The sequence below is a fragment of the Oratosquilla oratoria genome, chromosome 42 (assembly GCF_046742065.1).
Source record: "Oratosquilla oratoria isolate Oo_2021 chromosome 42, ASM4674206v1, whole genome shotgun sequence".
NCBI classification, from domain to species: domain Eukaryota; kingdom Metazoa; phylum Arthropoda; class Malacostraca; order Stomatopoda; family Squillidae; genus Oratosquilla; species Oratosquilla oratoria.
The window spans coordinates 18642693-18659984 of NC_134818.1; the positions used below are offsets into that span (position 1 = coordinate 18642693).

The 17292-nt window shown below is 41.4% G+C and overlaps 1 protein-coding gene across 2 annotated transcripts in view; it reads left to right on the forward strand.

The window, feature by feature from the left end:
* The first annotated feature begins 372 nt into the window (after positions 1–372).
* The window catches only part of LOC143021768 (uncharacterized), a 54603-nt gene continuing 37683 nt past the window's right edge, over positions 373–17292 (forward strand). Inside the window, exons 1-6 of one of the 2 annotated variants that reach the window (XM_076179481.1) lie at positions 373–904; positions 4028–4114; positions 9290–9433; positions 11688–11926; positions 14660–14760; positions 14917–15213. In XM_076179481.1, the coding sequence (XP_076035596.1) occupies positions 867–904; positions 4028–4114; positions 9290–9433; positions 11688–11926; positions 14660–14760; positions 14917–15213 (906 nt within the window). In that variant the 5' untranslated portion in view covers positions 373–866. The remainder of the gene's footprint in view (positions 905–4027; positions 4115–9289; positions 9434–11687; positions 11927–14659; positions 14761–14916; positions 15214–17292) is intronic. The other variant, XM_076179482.1, reaches the window with a different exon arrangement.

Here is a 17292-nt window from a genome sequence, read left to right on the forward strand (position 1 = left end):
TTTGTCACTAACTTCCATAATACCTCCTCTGATCCTGCCACAAGCGCAGTGTTGTCAGGAAACAACACCTGTCTTATCTCCACATTCTTTAAACAGAAAAAGCAACTAAGATATATTAAAGACGTCGTCCAGATATCATAAACCCATTATATGGAACAGTGGTATGTTTTCGTATGGTACTCAGATCTAATCAGACACTGATACGTTGGATTGAGTATTGAAACGACATAATCATACCATAAACAAGAAACAATACAAATTGATTACAACCGTTTATCTAATCTTTCTCCTCCCATGTGGGAACGTTAATCTTTTCAATGAAATTGACATCATCAGCAGTGCAAATATTTTTACACTGTATACTAACTAGAGAAATATTGTCCTCAACCTAACTGAGTGAGATAATGTCCTCAAGCTACCAAAATATATATTTGTGCTAGTGGTCAAAGTAATTTCCCATGATATAAGAAAAAAATCATCAGACCTCCAAGATACCAATGACCGACTTATTCCATGAAAAGGGTAATCCAGTACAGGACAAATTTATTGCTACCGTACAGGTGCTGCTCAAATAATTAAAACAAATTGGTGGCAACAGTAATGTAGTATAAACCCATGCGGAGTCTGGACCAGAGTAAAATGTAAACAAACACTAAGCGCGAAATACGAAGTAATTTACAACGTATTTCGCTCTTAGTGTTCAAGTAAAGTACACGGACCACGGCTATGCATTGGTAATCGATAATAGAATTACGTTGGTCTTGGTTTCTTTATTTACTTGAACAGTAGAAGAAGTCCAAGGGCAGTTGTGATATTGCCTGTGGCCAAAGTATAATTCTAATTGTTTTTAAATTGGTACGTGCAATATGTCCTGTGAGAATAATGGAGAACACCTAGAGTTAAGGTAAGGGTTAAAAGATTGATGGTCACTTTATATGAACACATGTGATTAATATATGTAAAGGTACTTTGACTGATTCTAGGGACCATTGGTATGCTTTGCATGTAAAGGATGATAGTATAGAGACCAGCATAATAAATTGGTAAAATTCCAGAAATACACAAGTACGAATATTTAACTCACGTCCAATAATAATAATAATAAGTTTATTTGGCAATGAATCAATATACATGAAGTGCAGATAATCATAATGAACACGTAGCTCGAAATAACAATTACAATTGCCGAGGATAACAAAAAAGCATGTAAACTTAAGTTATTTCCATTGTCACTTTTGTGGTCCTCATAGCTCCAAACCTTACCTAACCCATCCTATCCCATCATAACCTATCCTATCTTAACCTTAGGTCCTTACCTAACCTAACTTAATCTAGCTGTACCAAACCTAACCATTCCACAGAAAAATAGTTATTTCAAATGCAAAATACAAAAGAAGTGAAAAATTCATTTCCATGTTAATTACTGGAACAGAACCAATAAATGTGAACACATGTTAATTTCTTATACAAAGAACAAGTCCAAATATTTATTCAGTTGAGTATGTAACAGTGTCTCGCAAAGTTTCTACAGAGGTCCATGGTATGCCTTGGCATTGTTATGTATTCTAGATCAGCACTCATTATAAGAGTATAGTTATGTAAATTTGCTTACCGGTCAAAACATCCCCGGGTCATAACGTCCCCGGGTGAGACCAAAATGTCCCCGGGTAGAGACCAAAATATCCCCGGGTGAGACCAAAACGTCCCCAGGTGAGACCAAAACATCCTCGGGTCAAAATGCCCCCTGGTCAACACGTCCTAGGTAGGGTCAAAACTCCATTCAATTCTTCCCATTATTATTACCATTTTTGAAGTAAACGTAATCTAAAACCAACAGTCCTTGTCATTTGTACCGTAAATTACTACTGAATTTGATCAATTGCTCCAATGTCGGTCGCGCCAGGGTTGATCAAGGCTCGCTGGGCGTAATTTCTACATTTCAATCCCCCCTTCCCTCTCCATACACACACACATACCTGACCTACGTTTATGCTGAATTACGAGTAAGGTATGATTGGAATTTTTAATAAAGTAAACTTATGAAAATTCTGTGTAAATATTGTATAATTATGACATTATCTTAATAATAATTATGTGTGTAACACTGATCTACTACAGTGGTGTGTGCATGTGGGTGCATTATTTTACACATTTTCTTTAAAATGTGTGATTTCTATATAATTTGATCAAAGAGAAATCACGTTTTTATCCTCTGTTAAATTACCGATCTTAGCTACGAATACTGTCCGACTCACTAATTACCGACCAAACCCGAACAAGGACGGTTTTAGCTCAAATGCACAATTTTATATAAAAAATTAGAGTATGGTTGCAACCATATGCAATTTTTTTTTTTATATAAAATTACGCATTTGAGTAAAAACTGTTCCAGTTCAGATTTGGTCTGTTATTAGTCAGTGAAAGTCACACATTTTAAAGAAAATAGTTCAAATAATTCAACTATATGCAATCTATCACACTAATAACACAATAGTAAGAAACTTAATACAATGTATTTTGATCCATACCACCAGTGATCATACATGGCGGGCTGGACGAATCGTAGCTGTGGTCGGTAATTTTGCAGAGGCTAAAAATGTAACTTTTCTTTCATCAAATTACATGGAAATCACTCATTATAAAGAAAGTAGTTCAAATGATGCAACTATATTCTAATTTTTTATATAAAATTGTGCATCTGACAAAAAACCGTCCTTGTTCGGGTTTGGTCGGTTATTAGTGAGTTGGACAGTATTCGTAGCTATGGTCGGCAGTTCTGCAGAGGATAAAAACGTGACTTTTCTTTGATCAAATTATATGGAAATCACACATTTGAAAGAAAATATGTCAAATAATGCAACTGTATATATAAAATTGCGCATTTGAGCAAAAACCGTCCTTGTTTGGGTTTGGTCGGTAATTAGTGAGACCGCTAATTAGCTATTGCATGTCTGATCTCAAACGGTATAGAGTACGTACATGACTTTGTATGTGTATACAACATTGAAGACACCTGGTCATTCATTCACGGTTGTAGTCTCCTTAATTACAGATTAGATGTGGTTTATCAATTATTTTCATCGTGAACAGACAAGTACATTGCAGAACGGGGACGTTTTGACCCGGGGACGTTTTGGTGCTTGACCCGGGGACGTTTTGGTACTACCACACCGAGGATGTTTTGACCCGGGGACGTTTTGACTGGATACCGTAAATTTTGTTTATGAGCATTACTTTTGTGTGTTTATTCTTGACTCCTGCTTCATCTTTCCAACGCTCTGGGAGAAATTGGATCATGCATGTACAGATATAAAATTTATTTGACTACAAGCTCTACGTTGACCACCATGACACCTCCTCTCTCTCTCTCTCTCTCTCTCTCTCTCTCTCTCTCTCTCTCTCTCTCTCTCTCTCTCTCTCTCTCTCTCTCTCTCTCTCTCTCTCTCTCTCTCCCTCTCTCCCTCTCTCTCTGTCTCTCTCTCTCTCTCTCTCTCTCTCTCTCTCTCTCTCTCTCTCTCTCTCTCTCTCTCTCTCTCTCTCTCTCTCTCTGTCTCTCTCTCTCTCTGTCTCTCTCTCTCTCTGTCTCTCTCTCTCTCTCTGTCTCTCTCTCTCTCTCTGTCTCTCTCTCTCTCTCTCTCTCTCTCTCTCTCTCTCTCTCTCTCTCTCTCTCTCTCTCTCTCTCTCTCTCTCTCTCTCTATATATATATATATATATATATATATATATATATATATATATGACCCTCTCATGATCAACTTCTGGCAATTGCCAATTGCTCCCCTCTTTCATGTTTGTGATATAAAGACAATTCAGAGTTTCACCCCAGAGTGATGAATAGGACCTGAGAACCACTACTAACTTGTTGTTGTTGTTGTTGAATTGTGGCAATGTCTTAACAGTAAGTTGTCACTGGTTTCAGTGATTTAACTTTCATTGTCTTGGTGTAGTTTCCTGTTAAGAATGACTGAAAATGATTGCAGATGTTGTGAAAACCAATGATTAATACCTATTATTTATTTTACAAAGGGAAAGCGCATCACAGCGGAATAATTTGCTAGATGGGTTAAGTCACATTTTATGTGGTTATTGCAACACCCCAAAGCAACCCACTGGGTAAGTGCTGTTGTAGTGTTTAGGTAAAAAATGTGGTAGAACATATTACAGTTGTATATATACATGCATCTTTTTACAATAATATGCCCTCACTTCCCCACAACATATCCTCATAAAAAACATCATCAAGCCATGCATATGTGTACATATGCATGACTTGATGATGCAGTGGCACTATTTCCAACTGTTAATTCAGCAATCTGAGCACGAGCCCTATCCAGGGCAGAAAAAAAAATCAGTATTGCTGCATTGTGAGCTGGCATTTCAACGCTGTTGAGTATGTGTGTAAGATTATAGCATTACCAATAGATTAGGCCTTATATGAGCTCTGACCTCTCATCAAGGAGGGTAATAGCTTTAGGTCGGAGTCCAACCTGTGGTCCAAGATTGGTGAACCTGTGGTGAAATACACAGGTCAGAAATGAAACCCTCCTTAATAGATTATCTAGTTCAATAGTCAATGATGTATATGAGTGAATGGAGGAAGATTGTGAAAGGAATGTTCTCTACTTCATAATTTGAGTGAATGAAGAAAAGGTGTTACCTTAAGATGAAGCAGGAGTGGAAAACCAACTCTAGTTGTCTGGGCCTGCTGTGAAAGACCTGTGCCTCACTGCATTGGTTTTGACTCTGTAGCATCTTGAAGGATGCTGGTCTTTTGAAAGTGAGGCCAGGAGCAAAAGACTGACTGACTGGTCCAAGAAGTATAGTAGGGCACATGAAGATTCTTCATCCCCAAAGTGCTGAGATGGGAGGAATGGCTGAACAGGTTTTATTTGTTTATGATGTGAGTGTGTGCTATGATTCAGTCATCCTTGTTATAATAGAAAGAGACCCTTCAGCCAGACACTCAGAATTAACCTGGGAAAGAATTTTCTCCCAAGACAGGCAAGAGTAGTACTGGGTGGTCAACATTCAGGCCAGTACCATACACAGAAAGAGTAGTAGTTGTGCTCTGAACCAGTGGGTCTGACCAGTTGTTTGGAAGTTGTTGGTTCCCTGTAAGAGGGAATTGGAGCAGTGGATTGCATTATTCTACTTTAATTCAGATCATCCAGCATTAAAACAGGTGCACTGAATGCAGATACAGTACAGATGACAGAGCATATTGTTTTGCATTACCCAGCATTCCCTGCGTAGAGCCGGTGGCCAAGGCTGGTTGCCGCTGTTTGGGCCCCAACTCTTGGGGTTGGGGGGTGGTCCCACGACGTAGATGCTGCGGCTCCACATTGTTGTTGTTGTCGTTCCCTAGACTGTCTGTCCGAGCAGTCCTGTCTCCCCCAAGGTATGGCACAGCCGAAACTGGATTTTCCCACAAATCCTTTATAGAGTGTATGTTGTGTTGTTTGCGTGCATGATTGTGTATAATGCAGTCTTCCATTATGTGTTGTATGGTATGGGGTGAAGTGTTACATCCTGGGCAGCTGTTCACAACACGGTCGTCCAGCCTCTTCTGGTAGCTTAGAAGTGCTGGGTGGTGACCGCATCGCAGTCTGGCCAAGTGGACTTTGTCCTTTCGTGGGAGAGAGGATTCAGAAGGGTGGATATCAGGGGGTCTGGCATGCAGCAGTGTGTTGTCTTTCAGTGTGTTAATGGAGCGGTGAGTGATATGATTATGAATATGTTTCCGGAGGCTGGTATTTGGTGGTTGTGGAGGAAGAAAAGAGAGTATCTGTGCGTAATAAAGGTCTTTGGGTGTAGTTTTAATGTTTCTTGGTGTGTGTGGGTGTTCTGCTATGTAGTGTAGCGGGTGTGATGTGTTTGTGGTGGCTGCGGCAAGTGTTTGTGTGCCTCTCATGTCGAGGTGGTCCTTGACTTTGAGGACTTTTGTTTCATGGTGTAAATGGTCTGTAGGTGTTGTATTTGTGCAGCCTGTAATTGTTTTTAGGGCTTTGTTTTGTATGATTTGAAGGGTGTTGTGGTGTGTCTCACAGAGATTAGGAGCCCATGCAGGACTCGCATAATTCATCACTGAGCGTATGTATTGTTTGTATATTGTTGTATTAGTTTCTTTGTTTTGTCCAAATGTTGTTCCAGTGATTGACTTAAGTGTGTTAAGTCTAGGTGTGCATTTGTTTTTTATGTTTGTGATGTGTTGTTTGAAAGACATGGATGTATCGTATGTTACACCAAGAATTTTCGGTGTGTTTGTGTGTGGTATTAGAGTGTTGTTGATGTAGAGATGAGGTATGTATTTGTGTTCTTTTGTCCAGTTGGTGAGAAGTGTTGCTGTAGATTTGGTTGGAGCTATTTTGAGTCTGTTTGTGATGAACCATGTGTTGAGTGTGTCAAGGTATGGCTGGATTATTTCTGCAGCTTTGTCTGTGTTACGATGTGTGCATGTGATTGTTATGTCATCTGCGTAGGAAGAGATTTGTATTTCTGAGGTGTCTGGTGTGGGTAAGTCATGCATGTATAGATTAAATAGTGTGGGGGATAGAACTGAGCCCTGTGGTACTCCGTTCTTAATGTTTCTGATGTGCGATGATTGGCCATTATATGACACATGAGCATTCCTGCCTGCCAGATAATTGGCCAGCCATCTTTTGGTGTTATTGTGCATGTCTGTGTTATATATTTTATTTGTTAGGTTGTGGCGGGGGATAGCATCAAAAGCTTTACTAATGTCCAATGTTATAAGAAGTGTTCTGTGGTGGGGCCTATCTGAATTGATGCCATCTAAAATTCTTTGTGTGAGGTTTGTCAGAAGAGTGTTTGTGGAGTGTAGTGGCCTAAAACCGTGTTGTGAGTCAGCAAGGGGAATATATGGTGTGACAAGTTTAAGTATTAGGCGTTCAATGACTTTAGAGGGGGTGCAGATAAGTGTGATTGGGCGGTGCGATGTTGGGATTGTTGGGTCTTTGTTCGGTTTTGGAATGGTGATTATTTTACCATGCTTCCAGATGTCGGGTATAGTGTTGTGTGAATAGCTGTAGTTTGCAATGTTTGTGAGTGCGTGTATACCTTGTGGTCCAATGTGTTTTAGGTGGATGTTGCTTATGTTATCAGGGCCACAGGCAGATGAGTGCTTGAGATTATGCATTATGAGTTTTGTCTGACTGTCTATGAAGGGTGTATAGTCTGAGTCTGTGGGGAAGTCTTTCTTACGTCGAATGGTGCGTTGGTCGTCAGGGTGAGAAGTAAGATGGCTCGTCTGTGCAAAATGACGTATGAGTGCGTTTGCTTGTTGTCTGTTTGAGGGTAGATTATCTGTTGTTGTGATTATTGCTGCGTGAGAGCGTGTAGTGTTAGTGTTGGATAGTGTAATGCTGTTGAGTGTTTTGTACAATTTGCTGGTGTTTGTTTTGTGATCAAGTGTATTGATAAAGTTTTGCCAATTTTGTGTTTTTTGTTCATGTATTTTATTGGCAATCACAGTGTTTAGTGTTTGTATTTGGTCTGCTATGTTTTGAGGGATAGGTGTGGGGGGTATCGTGTTTAAGTGTGTCACGTTGTCTGATGAGGCCTTGGATTTCTGGTGTGAAGTTGGGGTTGTGTGATTTTCTGTTGCCTCTAGGGATGTATCTCTTGTCTGCGTTTTGTATGATTGTATTAAAAGCGTGCACAGCATTGTTTATGTTTGTGATTGGTGTACTGTTAAGTGTTTCAAAATGTTGTTCTGTCTCTTCAGTAAAAGCTTCCCAGTTAGCTCTCTTGTAATTGTTGTAAGTGTGTCTGTGGCCAGCTGGGGTGCATCTTGTTTTGGTGGTGATGATTGGAAGGTGGTCAGAGCCAAGGGCTCCGACCACTCTCCATGATGTTGTTGGGGTTAGGCAGGGGGAGCAAAAGGTGATATCAGGAGAGGAGGGAGTGTAGAGGGCTTGGTGTGGGATATGTGTATGATTATGCGTGTTGTTCATGATAGTCAATGAGTCGAACTGAGTCTGTATATCAAGCCCTCTGTCTGTGTCAGGGTTGTCGACATACCAGGCAGACGACTTGGCGTTGAAGTCACCACCCATGATCAGGTTGGGGATTGAGGTTAGTTGGCTAAGTTGAGGTCTGAAGGTGTTTGGAACTGTGGGGGATGATTGGGGGGGAATGTACATGTTAACTATTGTCAGTGTTGAATTGTTGCCTGTGCGGATTCGAATGGATTGGGTTTCTGTTGTGTTATCTGTGGTAGGGAGGAGAATTTTGGTTGTGGCACTTGTGTCCACAAAACAGATGGAATGGTGGATCAGGGTGATGAGTCCACCGCCATTGCCGTCAGTCCGGTCTTGTCTGATGGTGGTGTAATTATGAAATGATGGTGTTTTGTGTGAGTGTCTTAGTTTTGTTTCTTGTAAAATCGCAATGTGTATGTTGTGTTGTTTAAGAAAGTGTTCAAGTTCATGTTTTTAGTGTTAATACCGTCAATGTTGTGTTGTAATATGTTGATGTTGTGTGTTTTGTATGTGTTGTATGTTGCCGTTTGGGGTTGAGGTTGGGGTGGTAGTGGGGAAGGTGTAGGATCTGGGTCAGAGGGGGGGAAAGGAGAGATCTGGGACAAAGGAAGGGGAGTACTAATCGGGGGTAAGGGCAAAGGGAAATTGGGAGTGGGTAAGGGTGTTGGCTGTGGTTGGGGAGGTGGGAGTGGGGTTACTGGAGGGCAGGTAGAACATGTCCAAGTGTTTGTGTATTGGTTTGTGTCAGCAAGTGTTGTACAAGTGAGGTGGGCCCAGTTTTTGCACATATTGCACTGAACTGAGCCCTTTGTCTGTCTGCTCGAAGTAATGGGTTTAGAGCATGTTGGGCATGTGTATTTTGTGGTGGGCCCAGGATTGCTCTCTACATCTCCGGCTAAAAGTAGAAGAAGAGGGGTGATCGCCGGAAAATCACCCCTCAGTGCAGAAAAAACGTAACATTGTATGTTGGAAAAAAGGATTGTGGTACTCCCCCAGGTAGGCATAGCTCCTCTTGGGGATCGGTGCCACCTGCGTAGAGCCGGTGGCCAGGGCTGGTTGCTGCTGTTTGGCCCCCAACTCTTGGGGTTGGGGGGTGGTCCCACGACATAGACGCTGCGGCTCCAGGACTGGTGCACATTGTTGGATACGTTGGCTGTGATTTCATAAGAGAACTGAGGCAACAGTGATGGGATGATTACCCTACTTTCCTAAAATTCTGATTTATTTTCACAAGGAAAATGAGTAGAGTTCTATGATATTTATTTGAATGTTTCTTTTATTCTTGCAGATCACCTGCAACTGCTGGAAATGGTGACAAAAAGACTGACAATGGTCTTACATTTTTACATATTGCTGCTGGCATTGATGATGAAGACGAAGCTTATTCTGTAGTGTCAGACCTCCTGGCACATGGGGCTGAACCTAATGTTCAGTAAGTTAGATTGATTTCCATATTACTATTATTATTTTTTTTTACAATCACTACTATCACTGCCACCACAAATACAGGCATTATTTTTTATTAGAATGGGTTTTTACTTGTAGGTGTATGATGTGAGTGTGTGCCTTGAAATGGTCACCACACTTATAAAGAGGAAAGGACCTATGGTACATAAGTCTGTCCTCTGCTTGTCTAGAAGTAATGTAACAAGACACAATACCTCCACAGAGGGACCTGACTGCCAAAGCTGGTTTAACCCCAATGCTGCATTACATGGCCCTCCCATCTCATCCATTCATGAATTTACAGTGCAGACAAGGAGAAAATCCTTTGGGCCTCATCACTTTATCATCCACTCATATATTAGTCTCCACTCAGACCTATCCTTTGCCCTCTCCCTTTCCTGCTTGACCAACATTCCATTTTTATCCAAGGCCCTTTCATCCCATCCTCTCATTTCATTCTCAGTCTTCTCTTCAAGTTCACTCTATCTGCCTCTGCCTTCCACACACTTTTAGCTAGCCTTCTTCATTTGTACATTCTATGCCTAAACTATCCTATTATGTTTAGATCAACTCTGTTTGCCAGCTCATTTTTCATCCTCACTCTCTACCCCACTTCCACATTTCTCACTATCCATTCTCATAACCCCAACCATGTTTTTTAAGCATTTCATATCAAATACAATTAGGCTCCTCCATTCTGTCCTCCTGTAATTCCAAGTCTCTGCCCTATACTTGGAATTTGAGGGAAGTACAAAGGAGGAGGGGACAAAGAAGATGGAAGGGAATAGAAGGAAGGGTAGTGAGTGATGGGATGATGAAGCAAAGAAGGTTGTAGAAGAGAGGAAATGATCATTCACAGAGTGGTTGCAAAATAGTATGAGAGAAACATATGAGTGGTACAAAGAAAATAGAGAAGTAAAACATAAGATACATACATACATATACCAAGGCTTTTTCCCCCTTACAAGGAGGGTAGCCAAAAAGGAAAAGGCATAAAATAATTCCCACCCATTCCATCCCTGAATACACTCCACACACCCTCCCTCATATCTTAGCACCTCCTGGATGACAGGTCATTCCTGCACCTTGTCCACTGCCCTGGGTCAGAAGCAGTGTCACAAGACACAGCACATCCACAGCAAGGCCGCTTCATTAAATCGGCGATCCCCCCTCTCCGTCCCCCCATGCGTAAAGGAGAAGACAGGGAGAAATCCCTTTGGGCTGCGTCAAATTTTGCTCACACATACTACCTCACCCCCCATCCCCTTGCCCATTCCACCTCATGCATCACAACATCATCCATATACAACCATTCTCTATTCACCCCTGTGTTCTATCCTCTCCTGTCCTTCCTCAACAGACATTCCCCTCTTCCCCAAAGCCCCCTTCATCCCATCCATCCACCTCATCCTAGGACGTCCCTTTGTGTTCACTCCCTCCACTTCTGCCTTCTATACTTCTTTTACTAGTCTTTCTTCACACATTCTTTCCATGTGTCCAAACCATAAGATAAAGGAGGTAAAAAGGAGAGATGTAAAATGGGGGAAGAGTATGACAAAATTTTGAAAGTAATAAAAAGATAATGTGGAAGGAAATTAAGAGAGGAAGGGGAGGTTATGTGTGAATGATATTTTGATGCAGCCTGAATGGATTTCTCCCCATCTTCACTGTTACTGCATGAGGGGACATAGAAAGGGGGTGTTGTCAATAAAATGAAGTGGCCTTGCAGTGAATGTGCTGTGTCTTGCTGCATTGCTTCTGACCCAGGGTGATGGGTAAGATGCAGGGATGACCCATCATCCAGGAGGAGCCAAGATGAGAGGGAGGGAAGGAGGGGTTGAATGGGTGGGAGTGGAATTATGTCTTTTGACTCAGGCCACCTCCCACATAAGGGGGGAAAAAGCCCTTGGTATATGTATATACAAAGGAGGAGCCAGAATGTGTTTGAGATGGTGTTTAAGAATTATAGTTGGGGATATGAGGATGGATAGAGTGAAAAATGAGGATGTGGAGCAAATGGAATGGGTAAAATGAGAGCTGGCATTTAGATATATATTACAGTTGTTGTTTTCAGTATAATTTTTATTATCATTATTATTCTAGATGGATTAATTCTATGCAGCACTCAATTCAATGGTGGATAAATTGGAATTGTGGGCATAATAATAGTATAGTTAAGAGAACATCCAGGCCATTCATTGTAAGTTATCTCATTGAATTTCAAAATTATTATTTTGTAGGGACGCTGGAGGCAGAACAAGTTTGCATGTAGCTGCATCCATGGGGCACTTGAAGGTTGTTGACTTGCTCTTGTTGAATGGAGGAGATCCTCTCCTAAGTGACAAGGCAGGGTATTCAGCATTGGATTCTGCCTTTGGTTGCAAACAGGTGGACACTCTGAGGTATCTCTCTCAGCTGCTAGATGAGGAAGACTATGACGCCCAAAAACAGGAGATGAAAAAATTCAAATTGGAATTCAGTTAGTACAAAATGCTGTATTGTTTTTGTTTTGAATTACTAAATTGTTGTGGTTTTCAAGTTGTGTGTTTTATAGGTTTTCAGGGAGCCTATAAGTGGTGGTCATGCAAGAAAGATGTCAGAGAATCATTTCCTTGCTGACCATCTTCAAAGCTCATAAATTTTCTCACCACCATATGGAGGTGCATTCCTGAAGCTCTGACACTTGAGTCACAGAACTGTGCCCGAGATCTTTCTCTAATAACATTCACCTTTTATTTTAAGGAGAGGCAACAATAAATAACTGCTTCTCTCCTCCCACCGCTGTAAGTTGGTGACAGAAATGCTCAATTACATTAACCTATAGTCCCAGGTTTTTCTTGCAAGAGACCCACAGCCCCCAGGTGACTGGCCATAGCCAGTTCAGTAATTTAGTAAAGAGATTTTGTGTTGTTTGGATAGACTGAGTGCAGGGCAGTGTAGAATAGGGTGCTCTGTTCTTGCACCTGAGATGATTGGAGTCTGTTGCAGGGGTGGTGACCTGAATGTAGGCATGTTGGAGTGATTTCTCAAATGGTATGATCAATCAATCATTCTGTTGCCCCTGGTCTCTCTTGCAGAAGAACTGCAGCCTTCAGGTAAGGATATATTTGGTGGGGGAGGGGGGATGGAAATGGAATTGAGCATGGAACATAATCAGGAAGGATGATGGGAGATGAGTAAGCTTGTTCCTTAAATTTGTACTTTTTCTCTTCGTTGTCTTGTCTTTGTGGAGTAGGTCCTCTAGGGACCAGGGGCAATTGATTGATCTCTTTGTTATATGGATATCTAAAAGGTGAAATTGCATACAATATTTGTGTTAAGCTGGAAGGTAGGCTCAAGCAATGTGAGGAAGAGATTTGACTTCTCAAAAATATTCTCAATGAGTTGAAACCTTCCTGCAGTCCCAGAGGGTTTCCAGATGTATTGAGTACCCTCATGGTTATGGGAACATGACCTTGGAAAGAGATGGTGGGTGTGTATAACTCAGCTATTTCCTTGTGAATTGATGCACATAGCTAGTCCAGGATTGCTAAACTAGAAGCTATGATTTTGTAGTAATTTTATAGGGATCAATTTGTTAAGTGTAGATGGAAAGACTTATTAGAAGGTTTCAATTGAGAGGATAACGAGTAATTGGTGAGGAGCAGTGTGGGTTTAGGAAAGGTAAAGGATGCATGGATCAGATTTTTGTGAGAAGGCTTTGGCAAAAGGTAAGGATGTTGTTTGGGCCTTTATGGATTTGGAGAATGCTCATGACAGGGTAGACAGGAAGATACTGTAGAAGGTATTGCAGATATATGGGATTGGGGAAGAGCTGTTGAGGGCAATAAGAGTTTTTATGAGAGTAGTAGAGCCTGTGTTAGAATTGGAAATAGAGATAATAAGTGGTTTGAGGAAAAGGTGGGGCTGTGTCATGTTACCATGGCTGTTCAATGTGTACATGTACAGGAGGTAAATGGGAAGGTAATGGGCAGGGGATTGGAGATGGTTAAAGATATTGGAGAGAAGTGGGAGGTGATCCAGTTGTTGTTTGAGGATGACACTATGCTTGTGGCAGGGTCATAGGAGGGATTAAGGGATTTAGTGACAGAGTTTGGGAAAATATGTGATAGAAGAAATGATGTTTAGAAACACCACCACTGGGACTCAAACATGTGGCTGTGCTTGACATAATCATGAAACAAAGGAAGTAAATGTGGGTAAAAGTAAGATGAGATGTTCAAGGGTAGAGTATAACAATGAGCTGGAGGTAAGTTTTAAAGGTGAGAGGCTAGAGGAAGTAGACAGTTTTAAATATTTTGGGTCACATGGCAGGAAATTGAGTAGTCAGGGGTGGAGGTAAACTGTAGATTGAGAAAAGCAAGTAAATATTGGGGGATTGAAAAGTTTCATGAGAAATAGGCATCAAGGAATGGATGCAAAGAGAAGATTATCTGAAGGGGTGATTGGGACTACAACACAGCTTGTGGCAAAGACTTGGAATTTAAGATAAGTAGAAAGGAGAAGTTTAAATTTGGTTTTGAGATGAAGTGTCTGAGAAGTATTGTAGGGGTTGCAAGGTTGAATAGAGTGGAAAACAAGGAGGTGAGGAGGAGAGTGGGGGTGGAAAAAAAGCTGGCAGATAGGGCTGATGAAAGTTTATTGGGATGGTTTCAACATGTGGAAAGAATGAGTGAAGAAATATTAGCAAAAGAGGTGTGGAAGGCAGAGATGGATGGAGTGAACTTGAGGGGATGACTGAGGGTAAAATGGGTGAATGGGTTAATATAGACTTTGAGCAAGTGTCTGTTGAACAAGAAACGGAGAAGGCAATGGAGAATGGTTTTATATGGATATTTTGATGCAGCCCAAAGGGATTTCTTACTGTCTTCTATATTTTCTGTATGAGAGGACAGAGGGGGGGCAGGGTCACTGTATAAGTAAAGTGGCCCTACTGTGGATGTGATGTGTCTTGCTGCATTGTTTCTTACCAGGGCAGTGGGCAGGAGGCATTGATGACCCTTCATCTAAGGGAAGCTAAGATAAGGAAACAAGGGTGGTGGATGGGCATGGAATGAGTGGGAGTGGGTGCATGGATGTGATTTGGCGACCTCCTTTATAAGGGGAAGCCCTTGGTATGCAAATAGCTAGATACAGCCTGTGATGATATTTGAAGAAATAGGAATGAATTATTACTATTATGTTTTTTATATTGAATTGTTTCATTTTACAGTTGGAGAAGAAGTGGTTCATGTGCCAGTTTTCACAACATTTCCATCAAAACATTCAAGTTCTTTGCCTTCACCATTCATGACAACATTCTCAGATAGTGATGTATGATAATTTCTCCATTTTGAATTGGTTTTATAAATGGGGTGGAAATATCAGAGAATAGTGTTTTCATGTTAGAATGTACTGGAGATGTACAAAAAAAATGTCCTAGCTTTTTTTAAAGTTGGAAAGTGATTAATGGGTTCATTTTTATTACAGGAAACAAACTGTATTGAAAGCTTTTTAACTGATGATGATGAAAATAGCTTGAAAGATTGTTTGAACAACTACAAGATTTTTATGAAAACCAGGAATACATCTTCACTAGATGGCAAAAAAGAAAGTGACATAGTTGCAGAACAGTTACAGAATGTTGTTGAAGTGGAAATGATGCCCACCAAGGCTCCTGCTGCAACAGAATCTGCAGGTGATAAGATGGACACATTTCACAACAAAACTGAAACCTCATTTTTGGATCAAGCTATTCTCTTCTCAGGATCTGAAATGGAGTCATGGGTAGGTGGTTACTAAATGCTTAATTCTCTTTATTATTTTGTATATACAGTAGTTAGATAATGAAAATTATCACATGTATGCACACTTGGCAAAATATTGAGAACATGCATGTAAAGGAATGTGAATAATGGAATGATTATATGCATTATACTATACTGAAGAATGCTTGCTGGCCTAGCAGGTGAGTGTCACTATTTGTGGTGGAGATTGAGGTGATGACATTTCAAATCCTGCTGCCACTGAGTTGGACCAAGGGCATGATTCATTAGAGCCCTCTGTAAGGGATACCATCCTAGCCTCATGGTAGGGGGATTTTGCAATATTAAACCAAATCAATCATTTATAATGGTGACGATAAGATTGTACTGGAGTATGAAAAATGGTTCTTGAATGTATACATGGATGGAGTGGTACATACATATACTAAAAGCCTTTTTCCTCCTCATGAGGGGGGTGGCTGAGTCAAAGCATACATCCACCCTACACCCATCCCATATTAATCCAAAAACAGATTCATTTTCCCTCCCACCTTAGCAGCTTATGGATAAGGGGTCATCCTTGTGCCCTGCCACACTACTATGGTCAGAGGTAACATAGTAAGACCAAATATCTGCTTCATACAGTACTTCAGGCACAATTACTCCCTTTTCAGTCTCCAGATAGCTATTTCTTGTGGCACTTTTCATTCACCCTGGTCATTTACTTACTTCCCATGTTCTGTAAATCTCCCCCACCTTCTCTCTGGTACAAGTAACCCTAGACTCTGGCCTGGTTCAGAGATTAGGTGCTATCCCCTTGAGGCTGCACCTCCCCAGGAATGTGGAGTAACAGCATATGGAGTCCTATGGACAACTCTTCTGAGATCTCTCACTGCCCAAGGACTCCAGCATTGCAGCCACTTGCAGGCTGGACTTGACAGCACCTGCAAACCAGACACAGCAGCACCCAGTGACTTATTGTCGTGCCTGAAGGCTGTTGCTTGTTTCTTGGAGGCTGTCATTTTTCTGCAAGAGAAACCAGATTGATTGATAGCAACCCTAGGTACTTAAAACTATCCACTACGTCTAGCTTCTCGTCTTTTAAACTTTCCTCCAATCCATTACCACCACCCCTTGTACATCTCATCACTTTACATCTGCCCACATTTAATATCAACTCTCATAAGCCCTCCCAGGCTTATGTGCCTGTAATGTGTGATAGATCTGACCCAGGGCAGTGGACAAGATACAGGGATGACCCATCATCCACGAGGTGCCAAGATGAGAGGGAGGGTGGAGGTGAGTGGAGTGTATTTGGGATGGAATGGGTGGGAATGGTTTTTATGCTTTTGTATTTTGGCTACCTCCCTTGTAAGGGGGAAAAAGCCTTTGGTATATGTATGTACACTTTATTGGCAAACCCCCCTCTCTGTCCCCTCTGCATGAGTCGACGGAGAGGGGGGTCGCTGATTTAATGAAGCGGAATTGCTGTGGATGTGTTGTGTCTTGTGACACTGCTTCTGACCCAGGGCATTGGACAAGATGCAGGGATGACCCGTCATCTAGGAGGTGCCAAGATAGGAGGGAGGGAAGAGGGTAGAGGGGAGTGGAGTATGTAGGGGATGGAATGGGTGGGAGTGGTTTCTATGCCTTTGTTTTTTGGCTACCTCCTTTTTAAGGGGGAAAAAGCCTTTGGTATATATACACTTTATTATTATATATTATTGTATTCATTCTTTCCATGTGCCCAAACCATCCCAATACTCTTTTATCAACCCTATCTCCCAACTATATCTCTTATCTTTTATCAACCCTATCTCCCAACAGCAGATGGAAAGATGATAATGGAAGAGAAGGCAGTGAGAGGAAGGTGGGCAGAGTATTTTAGGGAGTTGCTAAATGTGAAGGAGGATAGGGAGGGAAAGGTAGTTGCAGTGGGAAGTGCTAAGAAAATGAGAATGATGAGTGAGGAAAATGGAGGAGAAATAGGGAAAGATGAAGTGAAGGCAGCTGTTAAGATGATGAGAGCAGGTAAGGCACCTGGGTTGGATGGATGCCATGCAGAATGTCTGAAGAAAGGAGGTACAGTTATGGTGGACTG